This window comes from Nicotiana sylvestris, chromosome 8, assembly GCF_000393655.2.
Source record: "Nicotiana sylvestris chromosome 8, ASM39365v2, whole genome shotgun sequence".
NCBI lineage: Eukaryota > Viridiplantae > Streptophyta > Magnoliopsida > Solanales > Solanaceae > Nicotiana > Nicotiana sylvestris.
Window position 1 is genome coordinate 49,023,587 of NC_091064.1, and position 19,087 is coordinate 49,042,673.

At 37.6% G+C, this 19,087-nt stretch overlaps 1 protein-coding gene across 8 annotated transcripts; it reads left to right on the forward strand.

Annotated features, from left to right (window-relative positions):
• The first annotated feature begins 948 nt into the window (after positions 1-948).
• On the forward strand, positions 949-18,030 carry LOC104217997 (uncharacterized). Of its 8 annotated transcripts, none has more exons than XM_070155644.1 (7): positions 949-1,170; positions 1,433-1,713; positions 2,094-15,177; positions 15,412-15,574; positions 15,643-15,888; positions 17,172-17,410; positions 17,769-18,030. In XM_070155644.1, exon 3 carries the CDS (start codon positions 12,350-12,352, stop codon positions 13,730-13,732), a length of 1,383 nt encoding a protein of 460 aa, XP_070011745.1. In that variant the 5' UTR covers positions 949-1,170; positions 1,433-1,713; positions 2,094-12,349; the 3' UTR covers positions 13,733-15,177; positions 15,412-15,574; positions 15,643-15,888; positions 17,172-17,410; positions 17,769-18,030. The 8 variants fall into 8 exon arrangements, with proteins under 8 accessions (XP_070011745.1, XP_070011748.1, XP_070011744.1 ...); XM_070155647.1 differs by lacking the exon at positions 17,769-18,030 and adding an exon at positions 1,970-2,011 and having other exon boundaries at positions 17,172-17,614; XM_070155643.1 differs by lacking the exon at positions 17,769-18,030 and having other exon boundaries at positions 2,094-2,177; positions 5,010-15,177; positions 17,172-17,614.
• The last annotated feature ends 1,057 nt before the right edge of the window (positions 18,031-19,087 follow it).

Sequence of the window (19,087 nt, forward strand, 5' to 3'; positions counted from 1 at the left end):
TTTAACCTAGTTCACTTAAACATTATCCATTACCTGGCCCAATGCCTCCTCCCCCCCCCACCAAACCCGCGTGAACCCAAATCACTTGTAAAAAGCCCCTGAAAGAAAAAGAACCCTTATTTCACCTCTCCCCCTTTGTCACATTACGCAAAAAAATGAAGACCGAAAAAATATCAAATTACTGTTGGAATCTCAAATTCCTTTTTTTATTTGGATTTTGAAATCTTCTCCCTTTTCTTCCTTCTTACTTCACCGTTACACCCACCTTGTAGCTGTCCATTTCCCAATGCTTTGAACCCCAAATTGTTCCTTGTGTATAGCCAAAGCTTCACCGAAGCGCCCAGTTTGCTTTCGCACTTTAGAAGGATCAACATCATGGAAAGTAGGCAAAACTATTTGATTTAACTTCTCTGTACATTCTAATTTTAACAGAACAATGGTGAGCGGCATGGGGCTAAATCAACTTTCCTAAATTACCAGTAAAGCTGCTGATGTTGCAGCCGAAGTAGTCCGTATGTGTTATTCCAACAATGCCACAAGATTCCAGTTTAGGGAAAAGGACGTCGATGGTCAAGTCACCCGTCTCATTCGATTTATCGGAAGAAATCGATTGGCGCAATCGTGATCATGCTCTTCTTCCTTATCAATTGATATAAGGGTTCTTTTTTCGTTCAGAGGCTTTTCTTAAGTTCGGGGGACTTTGGGTCGGGTAATGGATAATGTTTGAGTGAATCGGGTTAAAAAATGGATAGGTCTTTTTAATCTAGTGCAGCCATGTGACACTTAATCCAAAATAAGGTTATATGTGTACCATAGTATAATAGTAAGCTGCGAAGTAACCACATAGTGCAATAGAGGATATATTCAAACATTTTTCAATAGTACAGGGGGTATAGTTGGCCTTTTTCTGTTACGTTAATCAAACTAACTTTTCAACCATCATTTGATATTTTCTTCAAGTGTCATTTTTTTCTCGTGCAATGTTGGAGTACCTCTTTTTCAAGGGCAAGCAGCAATCAAGCTGCTGAACCCAATCTGAAGATACTTTCCGTGTCTAGTCGAGCTCTGGGTAGGCTTTAGTTTGGTAACTCATGAGAAACTGAGCAGAACCTACTTGGGTTGAATGGGTATGCAGCCCTCTCAATGGGTCCTAGTCTATTCGTGTGGCTGGTGAGCTTATGTTCTTAAATTTTAATATTTCTCAAACCTTTTTCCATCTATGTGAGTCAGAGAGGGGTCTTCTCTCTTCTCTGTTGTGCTTTCATGCAGCCAATTCTAGTGAAGATAGAGAGGTCTTTATGTTTATACTAGGTTTGGATGGAACTGGGCATCTCTTCAGTTTCTAGCTATCGAGTATTACTTCACCTATCCAAACCCTTCTCCTTTGAGATGGCTTTTGATTATCATTTTTTTTTCATTTCCATAAAATCAGGAGAACGCATGATGGATTATATGAATTTGGATGATAGATCAGTTGGGATGTTTTGGATTGTATCCTACACAATGGCCCAGCCTGCTTGTGAAACTGTGATGCACTAGTTAACCTCTGCTGGGGTTACTGAGTTTTTACCTGGACCAAATTTGCAGTCCAACGAGAGATTAGTGGTGATGCGTGAAGTTAGTCCGCTGCCAATATCATTGTTATCAGGATTTTCCACAAATTTGTGCTTGAAACTGGCTTATCAGATGGAAGAATCAATGTTTTCTGGACAGGTACTTACTATGGTTTCCTCCTGTTGGTCTTTTCCAAAAGTAAAAATAAAAGAAAAAATTTCTCAAGAGAATCTCAAAATCACTGATCAATTCATCTACATGCCTTCTATATGTATAAAAAGTTGAGAACTCATAAGTAATACTATGAGATTTTATGAATGGATTTGTAGGTCTCCCTTGTCCACTCTTTCTTGTGGTTTTATTTGCTTTGATCATGTCATATGGAAGAGTTATTATCCGTTCACATTTACTGCAGCTTTATTATCATACTATCTCCACTCTGACTGGGAGCAAGCTAGTATTTCCTCGTTCCCTTTTTCTTTTGAAGGTTCATTGTACTAGTTGTGAATGCTTAATATCATGTTATCATTTCATTGCAGGCTGTGCCTAGCATTGTTGTGGTTGAAACATACTGTAGGTTGATGCTCATTTCTCCCCATTCGTTGTTTCGCTCACTCTTAACTGTAACTTCTACTCTTTTCCCTCCTAATATTCCTTCTTTGGTATTTAATTCTCTGGCATGTCACTGCATTTTCTCCGGAACTACATTCATTGCTTTAAACCAGTAAGCAAAAGAAACCTCCTGAGAATGTCACTTTTGGTTATGTGCCAAATTTGTTATAATATCTGCACAAGTTACTTTTATCATGGTTCAATACTATTTTGCTTCATAACTGTCTAAAAAGCAAATGCTATTGTTGAGTTCCTCCACCAAATATAACTTATGAATTGGATAGAGTCCTCTGATTTCAGACATCACACTCTAGGTTGAGAACAAGTATTTATGAAGAATCTGTTGCTTGCTCCTCTCACTGTGTCTCCATTGAAAGCCTGAAGCAAAATCTCAGATGAGTAGCATGGCCCTAACACAATGATTCTTTGTATTTTAGGCCTTCAACTAGTTGGATATATTAAATTCATCAAGGCATAAAATACCATGATTGGATAGGCACAAAGCATTCCTTGATGGTATTTTACCATTATGAAAGGTGATGGCTAGCAGTGTTTTTAAAAGCGAAAAGCACAAAATATTGACAAGATATCTAGGACTTTTAAGTGAAAAGCGAGAAGTGAAGCGCAGAATTTACGACACTAAAAGAATACCAAACATTTATGAATTCAGTACTATAATGATTAACCTGCAATTACAGTAATTAATTTGAGTATCTGATTTACAATAACATTGGTATTAATCTTACTCTTCAAAGTTGAGATTCAAAGAACATTACCCCTTCTTATAAAGATCACCTTGCGTGTCGTTGTTTGAACTGCAAAGTTCTATGAAGCGCATGGTTACAGTAATGAAGCGATAACTCCTTGCTTCGCATTGCTTCATCTCTTTAAACGACAAAGGGATTGGCTTTTTATAACACTGGTGGCCACTCAAGAGGTATTCTGCAATGATTTTTCTACTTCCCAAATATTATCTGAAATTTAAGCTGGTGTTTCATGAAAGCACTTCACTGAAAGAGATGGTATTTTACAGGTTGTAAACACTTTAGAGTTTGATGCCTAGTATAAGAAACTTGTAGAAGATCAAAATAAGCTTAAATTTCGTAATGATTTTTGATTGTCTATGCATCATCTGGCATTAACAGTCATTCTCTGTCTTATAGGTATAAGAATTGCTTTTGAGGCTATAATATTGTGAATTGTTTCGGTGCGCCTTTATGCAATGTATATGATACATGTATGGCACTTTAAGTGCTTATTCAGTCAAGTAGCAGAACTATTGTCCTGCTGTGCGATGTCATTAGCTTGTCCTCGGCCCTAGAAAGCATAAAACTGGAATTTTCTCTTAGTTATAAAACACATTTTATGAGTTATTTCTTAAGACTTATCAGACTTGATCATCTCTTTGTTATTGTTTTGTAATGTACAAGCTATTTATTGTTATTATTATTACTATTAGCCATCTTTGTCGTACTACTAGTAGGTAGAGAGAATCCAAACCAATTTATTATTGCTGTAAGCAAGATTAGATCTATGGTATTAGTCGCAGATTCACATTATTGGACAGTCCAAATTATCCCCTTTTGATGTCAGTGTTTATACAATGTAATATCCCAAATTATATATTTTTGAGTATCTTTTTTTTGGGGGGATTAGTTGAGAATCTTTATTTTGCCTCTTAAGATTTTGAGCAAAGAGTTCTTATATTCATAATACTGTAGCAAACGCGAAAATCATAGAAAGCACCAAAGTTTGCTGGGATTTAATGCTTAAAGCACAATTAAATCGTGCAACTTAACCATTAAGCAACACACACCTTAGTGTAAAAAGGCGCAAAACAATGAAGATATATGAATATGTGTGTGCGTGTGTGTATGTTGGATAGTTTCTATAAACAGATCTAAACTTGTAAGATAAAAGAGTGTTTATAAGTGGTCCACATCGAGAAATGTTAATTTAGACATCGAAAAGTGTGTATATAGAAATTGTCGGCTTAAGACATTTGTATTCATCGAAAAGTGTGTACATAGAAATTGCCAGGTTTGTGCAGAAAAGTGAGATAAGGCCTGAGCACAAGGTCCTGTTTGAATTTGTTAACAAGTGCTTGCTGCCTAGACACGAGAGGAGGCACACTGCCAACTACATGAACCTGGTTCTTATGGAGTGCCTTGTGATAGGAATGCAGATCAATTGGTCTGCCTTTATTGTCAAATTACTGGACAGGGTCATAAATGGCTCCAAGGCTCATGCCACCCCATATGGGTTCATATTGACTACTGTTCTAGACAGGCTGAATGTGCCTTTGAAGAAATGGGAGATGACATCATGCAAGGAACACTTTGGCGTCAAGACTCTTCTGGCTTGTGACTATACAGTCAATGCCAACCTAGTTGAACCTGGTTCATCTCTGAAGACACCTGTGAACAGCAAGGTTAGGGCTTTGGTTCAAGAATGTGGATCTAAGGATGCTAAAATTGCTAGGCTCCAGGCTCCTGTAGCTGAACTGGAAACTAAAAGAGATGGCCTTAGAACTGAGCTAGCAAAAGAAAAGGAGAAGAGTGATGGGATGCTTCAGAATATGCTCAACCTTCTCCAAACCCAGCCTCTAGTTCCTCCAAGCCTTAGGATGTCCAGTTGTTGTCTTCTGAACCAGTCTAGTACACCCAATGACCCAGATTAGGGACTTTTTCTGTTTTTTTTGCTCATGTTTTGGAAGTTTTTCTTTCTTTTTGCGGTTTATTGGTGGAAACATATCTTATCAATGACAACTGCTGTTTCTCTTGTTCTATGAAGATTCTGATCTTAATAGTTTGAATATGTTTGTTGATTATTGATGATTTCAGGTGAAGTTTTGAAGAATGACAAATGAACTCAGTCATGGACCAGGTCCATCATGTGAGGCACAGTATTTATCAACCTAGACATTTGAGATACACGTGAAGGAGATAAGTCTCAGTGATCAAGCAGCAATATCTCCTGAACAGATCGAAAAGTTTGCATATTGGATGAGGAGAGAAAGTCTCCTTATGGGAAGAGGACACAATCCGGATAAAGGATAGGGTTGGAGTTTGTATTGTACAAGGACTCAACTTCGATGGAAGATCAGCAATTGAGTCTCAATCAAACTCTGATTACTAACTCATTAAATAACAGTGATTATTCTCTTTTACAAGTGTTGCACATACGCAGAAGTTAAACTAAATTGAGAGCAAACGAGCTAGGCAATTTTGCGAGCAATTTATGTGAGATTTAAGTGTGCACACCTGAAGCTACTTGAACGAGATAGAAGAACCAGTTCCGTTGTGTTTATTCTTATTCTAGTTCAATTGTAGTAAGTGGTTTAAAGTTGTACCTTTTTAGCTTTCATAGAAGCATTTGTAATAGGTACTTTGAGTGTTCAAGTTATAGGCTAACTTGAAGGTGTCGCAATAGTTGAGGCTCTGTGCTACACAGGGATTAGAGTTAATCCTTAGGTTTACAAAGAGGTTTTGTAAATGCTGTTTTGGCTTAGTGATTTTAGTGGATGTTTGGGAAAATCCTACTGAGTAGTAGGTCGTGGTTTTTTCACCTTTTGAGCCAGGTGTTTTCCACGTTAAAATCCCTGTGTTCTTTATTTTCTGTAGTTTTAATTCTGCAATAGTAGTAGTTAGAACACCTAGAAGAACCAGGTTCTTCTAGATCGAAAAATTTTGTACCACACAAATCACCCCCCCCTCTTGTGTGGTATTAATGTTTAGAACATCAATTGGTATCAGAGCAGGTTATCCTTGAAGAGGCTAACACCTTAGGAAAAGATCAACATGAGTGCACCACCTGGAACTGGGAAGGGCAATCCACTGCCAGGCCTCCACTGTTCAATGGACAGTACTGCTCTTGGTAGAAGAACAGGATGAAGAATCACATCATAGGAGAAAACTATAAACTCTGGGGCGTAGTCACTGATGGTTCTTTGGCAACTACAATGAAAAATGAGGAAGGAGTGGATGTTCCAAAGACAAGGGCTGACTACACTGCTGAAGACCTATAGAAGTGGGAGATAAATGCTAAGGCCAAGAAATGGCTTGTGTATGGACTAGGTCCAGATGAGTACAGTAGGATCCAAAGTTGTACTACTGCTAAGGAGATATGAGACACTTTGCAAGTGGCTCATGAAGGAACACCTCAAGTGAAAAGATCCAGAGGAACACTGTTGTATTCTTAATATGAGAATTTTACTATGAAGGAAGGAGAAACTATCCAAGAGATGTATACTAGGTTCACTACACTGACAAATGAACTTAAGTCTCTTGGAAGGATTATTCTTGAAGAAGACAAGGTTGAGAAAATCCTGACAAGGGTTCTGCCAGTCTCATGGGAAAGCAAAATCACTGCCATTCAGGAATCCAAGGATATTGCTACTCTCAGACTGGATGAACTGATTGGAAATCTTACTGCTTATGAACTGAGAAGGCAAACCATGAAGATGAATACACCCAAGAAGGAGAGAAGCCTAGCTCTTAGAATTGCTGAAGGTTCAGATCTGAAAGATGATAAAATGGCTATGATCACTAGAGATTTCAAAAAGTACCTGATGAGAGGAAAGGGTTCTTCAAGAGGTACAACCTTCAACAAGTCAAGATCTCCTGAGAAACAGATCAATGAGGGTTGCTACAAGTGTGGTAAGACTGATCACATGATCAAGAACTGCCCTCAATGGGAAATCGAGTAGAAGAAAGAAATGGCTGAACGAAGGAACAGGAAGAAGGAACAGGTTCAACCAAAAATGGACAAAGGTTCAACCAAGGCTATGGTTGCTGCTTGGGGAGAAACTTCAGATGAAGACTCAGAAGATGAAGCTGAAGAAGAGCAAGCACTGATGGCCATCGGAGAATCAGATGATGAACAAGAGGTAAGTATCATTCATCTCAAAGACAAGATTAAATTTTTGTCTAAAGAAAAGTTGGCTGAGCTATTACTAGACTTCATTGATGAGTCTGAGATAATTAACAATGAGAAGGAAGTTCTGTCTAGGGAATGTGTGATCCTAAAAGCAAAATGCAAAAGTCTAGAGTATAGGGCTAATGAGAGTTATAACACAAATGCTGAATTGAAGAACCAGGTTCTTGAACTTGATAACAGTGTCCTTGAACTTAGGTCTGAAAACTTAAAACTAAAACTAGGAACAGGAAAGAAGAAAGCTGATCACACATATCTCACTCTAGAAGAAAATTTGGGAAAAATGAAAAATGAATTGTATAAGAAAGATGAATTCATCAAAGTCCTAAAGGAAGATCTAGGAAAGGTGAAATATGAACTAGACAGAACTTGCAAGTGGAACAAGGCTTCTGAAGTACTCTCTTGGCTGCAAGAGCATCATAATAGCAATAAAAGAGGACTTGGCTATGGGACTCAAGCTCCAAAATGGGACCCTAAAAGCAAGTACCTCACTCTTCCTAAAGATAAAATCTGCACACACTGTGGCAAGACTGGCCATTACAAAGATGAATGTAATACAAAAGAAAAGGCCAGTCAAAAGAACAAAGTCTTTGTTCAAGAGAAAAACAAGTTGCCTGGGTGGGAAAGAAGGAATTTGATTCATCCTTTTGCCTATAGAAAGGGACCCAAACTAGTTTGGGTTCCTAAGACTAACCCCTAATTTCTTTTTGCAGGTCCAAGTGAAAGGGAGGAGCCAAATATGGTATATGGATAGTGGCTGCTCAAAACATATGACCGGGAACAAGGACCAGTTCCTTTCACTTGAGGACTTAAAATAAGGTAATGTCTCCTTTGGTGATGGAAAGAAAGGTGAGATCATTGGGGTTGGAAAGGTAGGCAAAACAGATTCTCATTCCATAGAGAATGTCTACCTGATAGATGGCTTGAAATATAGCCTAATAAGTGTGTCACAATTGTGTGATAGAGGTAATCTTGTAGCTTTTACCTCTACCAAATGCTTTGTGATTAACCTTACCACTGACAAGATTGTTTTGCAGGGAAAAAGAGTTAACAATATTTACATTGTAGATTTGTCTACTCTCTCAGAAAATGAACTCACTTGCTTAAGTGTGTTGGTTAATGATCCCCTCCTGTGGCACAAAAGACTTGGTCATGCAAGTCTAAATCAGCTAAACAAATTAGTCTCCAAAGACTTGGTGATAGGGTTACCTAATATCAAGTTCAAGGAAGACAAAGTTTGTGAGGCATGTGCAAGGGGAAGCAGGTAAGATCATCCTTCAAAAGCAAGAAAATGGTAAGTACAACCAAGTCGTTGGAACTGGTCCATATGGATCTATGTGGTCCAACAAGAACCATGGTTAGAGGTGGAAAGAAATATGTAATGGTGCTTGTCGATGATTATTCTAGATTTACTTGGGTTCTATTTCTAACCTCCAAAGATGAAGCATTTGACATGTTTATTGCATTTGTTAGAAAAACTCAGAAACAATTAGGAAATCAACTTGCATCCATTAGGTCTGATCATGGAACTGAATTTGAAAATTCCAAGTTTGCTGAATTCTGTGATGAAAATGGTATAGATCATAATTTCTCTGCCCTTAGGACCCCTTAACAAAATGGAGTAGTTGAAAGGAAGAATATAACTCTTGAGGACATGGCTAGAACCATGCTGCTTTCTAGTAAATTGCCCCACAGCTTCTGGGTAGAGGTTGTAAACACTGCATGTTACATAATCAATAGATACATGACCAGACCTCTGGTAGAGAAGACTCCCTATGAGTTACTTAAAGGGAGAAAACCAAACATATCCCATCTTAGGGCATTTGGTTGAAGTGTTATGTGCACAATAATGGAAAAGACTCCATAGGTAAGTTTGATCCCAGAAGTGATGAGGGAGTGTTCTTAGGATATTTTTCACATAGCAAAGCATATAAAATGTTTAATAAAAGAACTCTATGTATAGAAGAAAGTGTATATATAGTATTTGATGAAACTAACATTCTTTCTGAGAGATAGGAACATGAAGATGAAGCCATTGGATTGGTAAAGGAATTGACTGAATCCCCAGCACAAGTCAAAGTGGCATCAAAAGAAGGAACAAATGATGGAACAGGTCCTTCAAATCAGGGCAACCTGACAGGGGGAACTAATCAAGGAGAAATTGAATCAAAGCCCCTAGAGGAACCTGTTCATGAACCTGCTCCTCAGCAACAGAACATAGGAGAGACATCTAGTAGAAACCAGTTAGTTGTGAAACCTCACAAGTATCAAAGTTCTCATTCCATTGAGAACATTATTACTGATCCAACATCTGGAGTCAAAACTAGATCACAGCTAAAGAATCTCTGTGCTTTTGATGCTTTCCTATCTCTTATTGAACCTAAAAATGTTGTTGAGGCTTTACAGGATGCAGATTGGGTGAATGCAATGCAGGATGAACTCAACCAATTTGAAAGAAGTCAAGTTTGGCATCTAGTTCCGAGACGCAAGGACAGATCAGTCATTGGTACAAAATGGATATTCAGAAACAAACTTGATGAAGATGGAGCAGTTACAAGAAACAAAGCAAGACTGGTGGTACAAGGATATAGCCAAGAGGAGGGCATAGACTATGATGAGACATTTGCTCCAGTTGCAAGACTAGAGGCAATCAGACTCCTCATAGCCTTTGCAGCACATATGAAATTCACTCTTCTTCAGATGGATGTCAAAAGTGCCTTCTTGAATGGCTACCTAAAGGAAGAAGTGTTTGTGAAACAACCTCCAGGGTTTGAGAGCAAGGAATGTCCTGAGCATGTGTACAAGTTAGACAAGGCTCTCTATGGGCTCAAACAGGCCCCAAAAGCTTGGTATGAACGACTATCCAAATTCCTACTGGAGCATGGTTACAAAAGAGGTAAAAATGATAGTACCTTATTTTTAAGGAAAAAAGTTAAAGATCTCCTTGTTGTGCAAATATATGAGGATGACATCATATTTGGGGCTACCACTAATAGGCTGAGTAAGGACTTTGCAAAACTAATGGGGAGTGAGTTTGAAATGAGCATGATGAGTGAGCTTAACTTCTTTTTAGGCTTGCAGATCAAACAAAGTCCAAATTGAACCATGATCCATCAGCAGAAGTATACAAAAGAGCTAATCAAAAAGTTTAAAATGGAGGATTCTAAACAAATAGACACACCCATTGCAACTGCCACTAAATTAGATATTGATGAACCTGATTCATCAGTTGATCAAAAGTTGTATAGGGGTATGATTGGTTCACTCTTGTATCTTACTGCAAGTAGACCTGACATTGTTTTCAGTGTAGGGCTTTGTGCTCGTTTTCAGGAAAATCCAAAAGAGTCTCACTTGACTGTTGTAAAAAGGATACTGAGATATCTGAAAGGCACCACTGATCTGTGTCTTTGGTATCCTAAAGGTAGTAATTTTGATCTAGTAGGATATGTTGATGCTGATTATGCAGGTTTCTTAGTGGACAGGAAAAGCACCTCAGGTATGGCACACTTCCTTGGTTCATGTCTTGTGTCATGGGCTACCAAAAAGAAAAATTTTGTGGCCCTATCTACTGCTGAAACTGAGTATGTTGTTGCTGCTTCTTGTTGTGCTCAATTGCTATGGATCAAACAATAACTGATAGATTTTGGAATTGAAGTGGGATGTATTCCAATATTCTGTGATAACACTAATGCTATAAGTATGACAAAGAACCCTGTTCATCATAAGAGGACTAAGCACATAGATGTTAGATACCACTTCTTAAGAGATAACTATGAGAAATGATTGATTTTAATAGAATTCTGTGCTACTGATAAACAAATAACTGACATTTTCACTAAAGCACTGAGTAGAGAAAACTTTGAGAGGAACAGGTTGAAATTAGGGATGATTAAGATCACCTAATAGGTCCAGTTCAGAATACACAATATTAAAAATAAAAAAAATAAAAAAAAAATTTGGTTAGGAGTTCTAACTTTGTGTAAATATCTAGATCAATTATTACTCAGTTTCATACTTTAATTAGTATACTCCTGTGACATATGACTCACTGATCTCTTACAAAGTTTCTTCTATTTTGGCATTTGAGGCATGTTCAAGAGAGTTTTATATAAAGAACCTGGTTCATCAGTATGTGTTCATATGAAAAGCTCAGGTATGTTTTCTATACTCTGCACAATTAGAAAGATTATTTTTCCAATCATGAGCAGAAGTCCTACATTCATCAAATTCCCAGAAATTCTATCCGCTGACCATTGAACCAGTTTAGTTCCCCTAGAACTCTAAAAACCGGGATTTTTCCCCTAAAATCTAGCGATGCCTAATAATCACTAAAAGACCGGAATTACACCTTGATTAGACTTCTAATTGACCTTTGAAAAAGCTGTCGTTACTGCATTTAATTCTAATCATCTTTAAATATACACCACACCTCTTCTTCATTAGTCCATAACCATCAAAACTCTTCTCAAGTTCTGATCGCCCTTCCTCTCTCCAAAAATTCCCAAATTTTTCTCAAGAAACAATCCACCATGACTAACCTCCAAGACAATCCTGGCACTCCCCCACCAGTATCCCCTTCTAATACATCCTCATCTACACCCCCTAGTGAAACCCCAAAACCTAGGTTTCATAGGCAGAAAATGTTGGCCAAAAACACTGTAGCTTATGGAGCTCTAAGAAAAGTTCTAAATGAGAAATTGAAGGCTAGCCAGAGGAAGGAAAGCCCTACTCAAGAATATATGACTCAAGCTCTGAGTCTGAAGCTTTTATTTTTGCTAGCGAAGGTGAAGAACATGGGTCTTTTGACACTGACAAAATTCAAGAAACCCCTAGCAAGGTAAGTTCTTGTGTGGTATTCTCTACTGTGGTTCAAAATATAGAAAGTAGGTTTGTCTTGGTTGGTCCTATCAAAGATATAAAGGGGGCTGAATCTAGTAGAAGTGGAGGTAAAAAGAAAGAAAAAAAGAGAGAGGGAGCAAGTGGTGATGAGAGGGGAAATGGGAAAGAAAAATTTCTGGCTATCTGTGGAGGTGTTGAAGAAGGTGGCAATAAGTCAGGGGGAAGTGGTTCTGGGGAGGCGGCTGAAGGGCTTGTGCATCTAAGCAAGCAACAAGATGAACCTGGTTCATCTGCTGAGGAAACACTGGCTGATCTTCTGAAGAGGGTTGGGGCCAGTTATGATCCAAAGAAGCGTAAAGCTTCCACACAAAAGGCTCCAATTGCTTCCAAGCCAACAAATAAAAGAAAAATGTCATCCCCAAAACCTACTGTACCTTCAGTACCTAAGGGAAGATCTACTAGAAGCAGGGTCAAACAAAGTGAAGTTGAGTTACAGAAAGCTCTGGAAGAAAGCAAGAAGAAAAAGAAGGAGAAGGGAAAAGCAAAGGTTGTGGAGAGTTCTGAGGTTGGAGAAGAAGAAGAAGAGGAGATGGAACTGGTCCATCCAGAAAGGGAAACAACTGTGGAAGTTCCTACACCCAAACCAAAAAGGGCCAAGTCTTCTTCTAAGAAGTCTTCCTCTAAACCTGTATCTGCTGAACCTTCTTTAGCCAAAAGAACCAGATCTGCAGTGAAAGGTAAGCAGGTAAAAATTACTAAGGAAGAAGAAGAATGGAGTGGAGAAGAAGAAGAAGAGGAATCTGAAAAGGAACAAGATAGGTTTGCCATCTTTGGTAGAAGAAATTTTTTGAAAGGAAGACTGTTGAGAGACCTGGATGAGCCAGGAATGAGAAGACTGGTGGATGCCCTAGCTGCACAAGGTTGGAAGGACATGGTCCCTGAAATGGATGGAAGGCTGACTAGGAAAGAATTAATTGAATTTATGGCCAATACCACAGTAAAGAATGGGGTAGTCACCAGTCTGGTGAAAGGAGTAAGGGTGCAGATTGATGCACTCAAATTGGGTAAGATTCTAGACATACCTAGTGAGAGGTATGATGATTATACAGGGCAAAGGTGGCCATGTCTAGATTCTCTCCCTACTGCTCTTCAAATCACTAGGAATTTTTGTGATGTCGCAACTGCTGAAGATATGCCTGAAGCCAGGTTTGTGCAGAAAAGTGAGATGAGGCCTGAGCACAAGGTCCTGTTTGAATTTGTTAACAAGTGCCTGCTGCCCAGACAGGAGAGGAGGTACACTGCCAACTACATGGACCTGGTTCTTATTGAGTGCCTTGTGAGAGGAATGCAGATCAATTGGCCTGCCTTTATTGTCAAATTACTGGACAGGGTCATAAATGGCTCCAAGGCTCATGCCACCCCATATGGGTTCATATTGACTACTGTTCTGGACAGGCTGAATGTGCCTTTGATGAAATGGGAGATGGCATCATGCAAGGAACACTTTGGCGTCAAGACTCTTCTGGCTTGTGACTATCTAGTCAATGCCACCCCAGTTGAACCTGGTTCATCTCTGAAGACACCTGTGAACAGCAAGGTTAGGGCTTTGGTTCAAGAGTGTGGATCTAAGGATGCTGAAATTGCTAGGCTCCAGGCTCATGTAGCTGAACTGGAAACTAAAAGAGATGACCTTAGAACTGAGCTAGCAAAAGAAAAGGAGAAGAGTGATGGGATGCTTCAGAATATGCTCAACCTTCTCCAAACCCAGCCCTCTAGTTCCTCCAAGCCTTAAGATGTCCAATTATTGTCTTCTGAACCAGTCTAGTACCCCCAATGACCTAGATTAGGGACTTTTTCTGTTTTTTTGCTCATGTTTTGGAAGTTTTTCTTTCTTTTTGTGGTTTATTGGTGGAAACATATCTTATCAATGACAACTGATGTTTCTCTTGTTCTATGAAGATTCTGATCTTAATAGTTTGAATATGTTTGTTGATTATTGATGATTTCAGGTGAAGTTTTGAAGAATGACAAATGAACTCAGTCATGGACCAGGTCCATCATGTGAGGCACAGTATTTATCAACCTAGACATGTGAGATACACGTGAAGGAGATAAGTCTCAGTGATCAAGCAGCAATATCTCCTGAACAGATCGAAAAGGTTGCATATTGGATGAGGAGAGAAAGTCTCCTTATGGGAAGAGGACACAATCCGGATAAAGGATAGGGTTGGAGTTTGTATTGTACAAGGACTCAACTTCGATGGAAGATCAGCAATTGAGTCTCAATCAAACTCTGATTACTAACTCATTAAATAACAGTGATTGTTCTCTTTTACAAGTGTTGCACATATGCAGAAGTTAAACTAAGTTGAGAGCAAACGAGCAAGGCAATTTTGCGAGCAATTTATGTGAGATTTAAGTGTGCACACCTGAAGCTACTTGAACGAGATAGAAGAACCAGTTCTGTTGTGTTTATTCTTATTCTAGTTCAATTGTAGTAGGTGGTTTAAAGTTGTACCTTTTTAGCTTTCATAGAAGCATTTGTAATAGGTACTTTGAGTGTTCAAGTTATAGGCTAACTTGAAAGTGTCGCAACAGTTGAGGTTGTGTGCTACACAGGGATTAGAGTTAATCCTTAGGTTTACAAAGAGGTTTTGTAAATGCTGTATTGACTCAGTGATTTTAGTGGATGTTTGGGAAAATCCTACTGAGTAGTAGGTCGTGGTTTTTTCACCTTTTGAGCCAGGTGTTTTCCACGTAAAATTCTCTGTGTTCTTTATTTTCTGTACTTTTAATTCTGTAACAGTAGTAGTTAGAACACCTAGAAGAACCATGTTCTTCTAGATCGAAAAATTGGGTACAACACAAACCCCCCCCCCCTCTTGTGTGGTATTGACGTTTAGAACATCAGGGTTGTTCATCTTTTGATGGGAAATCAGTGTAATATGTTAGTGAATTTCCTCTAGTTTCTTGCTATTTCGGACGAATTGTGACTTCCCATTATGGACTGCTGCTGGAATTTCTTTCTAGGCAGTTTCATTTTCTTGGTAGGAGACTTGGTTAGTCTAACTTGTGTTTTTGCTTGCACACTTTTCTACTGGAGTTCATTAGGTTTTGCTCTTGATGCAAACTTCTATTGCAGCATCTGACATCGAGGAATCCCACCACATTGACCAAGCCTGGAAACACAATCTTGGTGTTTGAAATTCTTAACTACCGTTTCCTTTCACTCAACAGGTGAGTGAAGTTACTCATCTTGGGAATTCATCAGTTTCTTCTCTATTATCTATTCTCTACTTATGTCTGTGACGGATGATCAATGTTGCTTTTACTAAAGAATAGTACATTCAAATTTCTACATTTAGATAGCATTACTTTCTTTTTGCACCTCCTCAATTGTTAGGATTCTGTAACTTGATTCTCTAAATAACTGACAAAAAATAAAGTCAATAAACTTCTTCCCTTTTCTAGGTATCAAGGCAAGAGCAAGACCTTGATGTATGATGTCACCAAAATGATTTCTACGCTGTAGGGGAAACGTGGAGATCATCGCATTTTCAGATTGGCTGAGAATTTATGTATGAATCTGATTTTGTCGTTGAGAGATTTTTTCTCTGTGAAGAGGGAAGGGAAGGTAGGAATATTTCTCCAGCTGAACTTTTGTGAATGCTCTGTAACTCAAATTATAACTTTTTTATGCAGGGTCCAACTGAGTTTACTGAGACTTTAAATAGAATAACAATTGTTACTCTTGCAATCATAATCAAAACTTGTGGAATCGGGGAGTTTGATCAGTTACTGTATCTTCAGACAATGCTAGAATAGATTCTAGCAACTAGCCAGCATACCTGGTCTGAGAAAACTTTGCGCTACTTTCCTTCAATTTTACGCGATGCTTTGAGTGGGCGAATGGATAAAAGGGGCTTGGCAATCCAAGCATGGCAGCAGGTATATGAAATGGAGACAATTTAACTTTAAATTTCCCAAATTCACCCTTAATGGCATGCTTCTTAGACACAATATATGCTATGTCATGTTTAAGGCCACAAGTTTTAAAAGTGTTTTTTTTTCTTTCTTAAATTCGGTGCCTAGTCAAACGCCACCACATAATTTGAAAAAGCGAAAGTACTTATTTTACTCAAGTTTATTAAAATTTATTTCTGTCAGAATTACCTGTGCATCTCATGCAGTTGCCAGTTCTAAATGCCAAATGTTTACTTAAGCCCTAACATATTTACTTGATGCATCGAAGAGCCTGTCTGATAATTTTAATCAGGACTTAAAGCTGAACAAATTAAGCAATTAGATTTTGGACGTGTTTCACACTGTAAAATAGAAATCACTTATCACATTAAGTGCCAATTAAAACCTTTACAGCCTCAACATCGTCCATGAGTAGAGATTTAAATAGCAAAATTCTAAGCAACCATATGATCGTTTATTATGGGAAGTGAAGTACTTATTAAATTTATGGTTGTTGGTTGCATATTAATCATAGAGAACAGCTCAAATTTGCATTTAGTGGTAGAATTCAGTATCCAGACTTCTATTTTCTGCGCCAACATTCAAAGGTTAATTTGTTTAGTCAAAAATATTTCAGATTTTGAACAAGTCGTTAGTATCAGTTCTATCAAGCAGAAGCTGTAATCTTAATGATTGAATTTATTCCCAGCTGCTTTGTGAGGAGTCAAATTGCTAATGAGTGATCTCCGGAAGTAAACAAGTATAAAGAAAGGAAAAGAATATGATTTAAGACAATAGGTTTATTTGTTGTCATGAAACAGTATAGGGTTCAGGGAAAAATAAGAGACAAAATATTCATGACTTAAGAATGTCATTATACGTGATGGCCCTCCATTACAATTAGAACTATGCTAAGGTAGAACTTGTCCATTGTGCATAAAGGATTCATTTTGCTATGTTGAGCTCTCTTATTGGTTGTAGTCAACACTTATCTTATTTGAATCATGATTTAGTGGCTACATGGCTCATTTTACTCATGTTTAAATTTTATGATTAGACTTAAGAATGTTGATTTTGGCTTATTGAATATTATGAAGAATTAAATTACGTGATTAGCAATATCCATCTTTTATCTATATAAGATTATGTCTGCATTTTAATTATTATGTCTCGGTACTTCTTGATTGCATTATTTTACACATATGTATGAGTTGGAGAGTTGGTATTAAGAAAATTGATAACTTTGGCACATTGGGACATGTGGGCAGATTGAGTTGTTACGTCACGTGAGTTGCCCGTACGGATTGATATAATTGAATCGGGTTGCATGCTGCAACTGTATTATAAGTGGATTGGATTGCACGCTGCAATAGCACTTGGATATAAATACGTCCCTCCAGAGTTAGGCGATTACCCATGTTACTTTGAGCTCCGTGAGCACAAACATTCAGATTGGTGCTTAATTTGGACACGTGGACTGTGCCATGCACATGAATTGTGCTATGAGGTATTGAGAGTAGGTTCTGAGCATACATTAATATCTTAGACTCATGCAGTAGAGTTTATACAACTGTGATTGAGATACATCATGTTATATGTAAGAATTGATGTATTTGACTTCGTATTTGATCTCTTTATCTGACAAGCCTGCCTAAATTCCATAACTCTGATATTGTATCCGTTTGTGCTTATTAGAATATGTCATACCTTATTTCGTGTCTTATTCATGCTCTCATTTGATATTTGTACTGTTAGTAGGTATCAGTATCGATCCTTCGACACTACTTCTTCTAGGCTAGACTTGATACTTACTGAGTACTGAAATTTTTATACTTATACTATACTTCTTCATATTACTGTACAAGGTCTGAGGCCGGTACTAGTGGTACCCATCCAACAGAGTGGGAGTGCATTTAGAGACTTCATAGTGAGTTGTTTTACTTGATCCGATCCGCAGTACATGGAATCCCCCTTCCCTACTTATGTATCTCTGTCTACGTATTTCCTTTTCGAACAGATGTTGCTATTTAGTTGAGACTATTTCCTCTTGATAGATATTTGTGATGTTGTGACACTGAATTTTGGGCGCTTTATGAGATAATGTGGTCGTGTTTAGACCCTATCTTAGACTTATGCATTTATGATATTGATTTGAGATCTATACCACTTTAACAACTATATCATGATGTTGTTAATAACTTAATAATCTGCATTTATAACTGTTATTATGTGTTGGCTTACCTAGCAAGCGGGTTGGGTGCCATCACGGTCGTCGGTGAATTTTGGGTCGTGACATCAAGCCAAGTCACCAAATAAAAATGTTCAATGAATATTTTTATTTTTCAATTAAACAAGTTGTATATATGCAAAAAATATATACACATCAATGATAATTTAGATATTATTTAGATTTATATTTTAATCAATAGTATACTTCAATTAGATCTAAAAAATAATTTTTATATATTTCAAGAACAAATCAAGGAAAATTCAAAATTTATAAATAATTTCACTTAGAAAATAGAATATTTATTTTCCGTAAACTTCTGAGTAGAGCGAGTCATATAGACATGTTAGCTGTATTATATAATAATATTTATTTATTTTTCAAAAAAAAACCACAGAAAATAATTAATACGACATTTATATTTCAAAATGATATTAATTATAGAAAAATATTAGTGTCCAAAAATTATATAAAAAATATGAAAAAAATCCAAAAGTTAATTTCGAGCAAAATAATAATAAAAAAATTATCAAAAACTGAACCAGGGGTGATGCTCACTCACCTCAACACGCCCTAAACCGCGCGTGGGGCTTCGGCTGCCAAGCACAAAAACCCTTCTTCAACCTCCGGTGGGTCAACCTGCAACCCAATTTCAGTAAAAGGGGCTTTTTTGCGACTCAATAAATTTTTTCTTTACCTTTTGGCTATTTCAAATTAATTAAACCACAAAGTTTTATCGTAAATATATCTTAGGATTGATTCTAGCACCTATTACTTAAGAAATCATCAAAAAAATATGTCAAAAATCCATGAAACAGTGGGTTTATATTTGTGACAGGTCGGTTGAAAAATCTGGCAAAAATCGTAATTTTGGCAGATTATTTTCAGATAAAACATTAGTTAAAGTCCTAAACGTGTTTTATGACTGATTTGGACAACAAATTCTATATAATAACA

Excerpts from the sequence above, each read along its gene's own strand:
- LOC104217997 (XM_070155644.1), top strand. The coding sequence starts at position 12,350 with ATGTCATCCCCAAAACCTACTGTACCTTCAGTACCTAAGGGAAGATCT.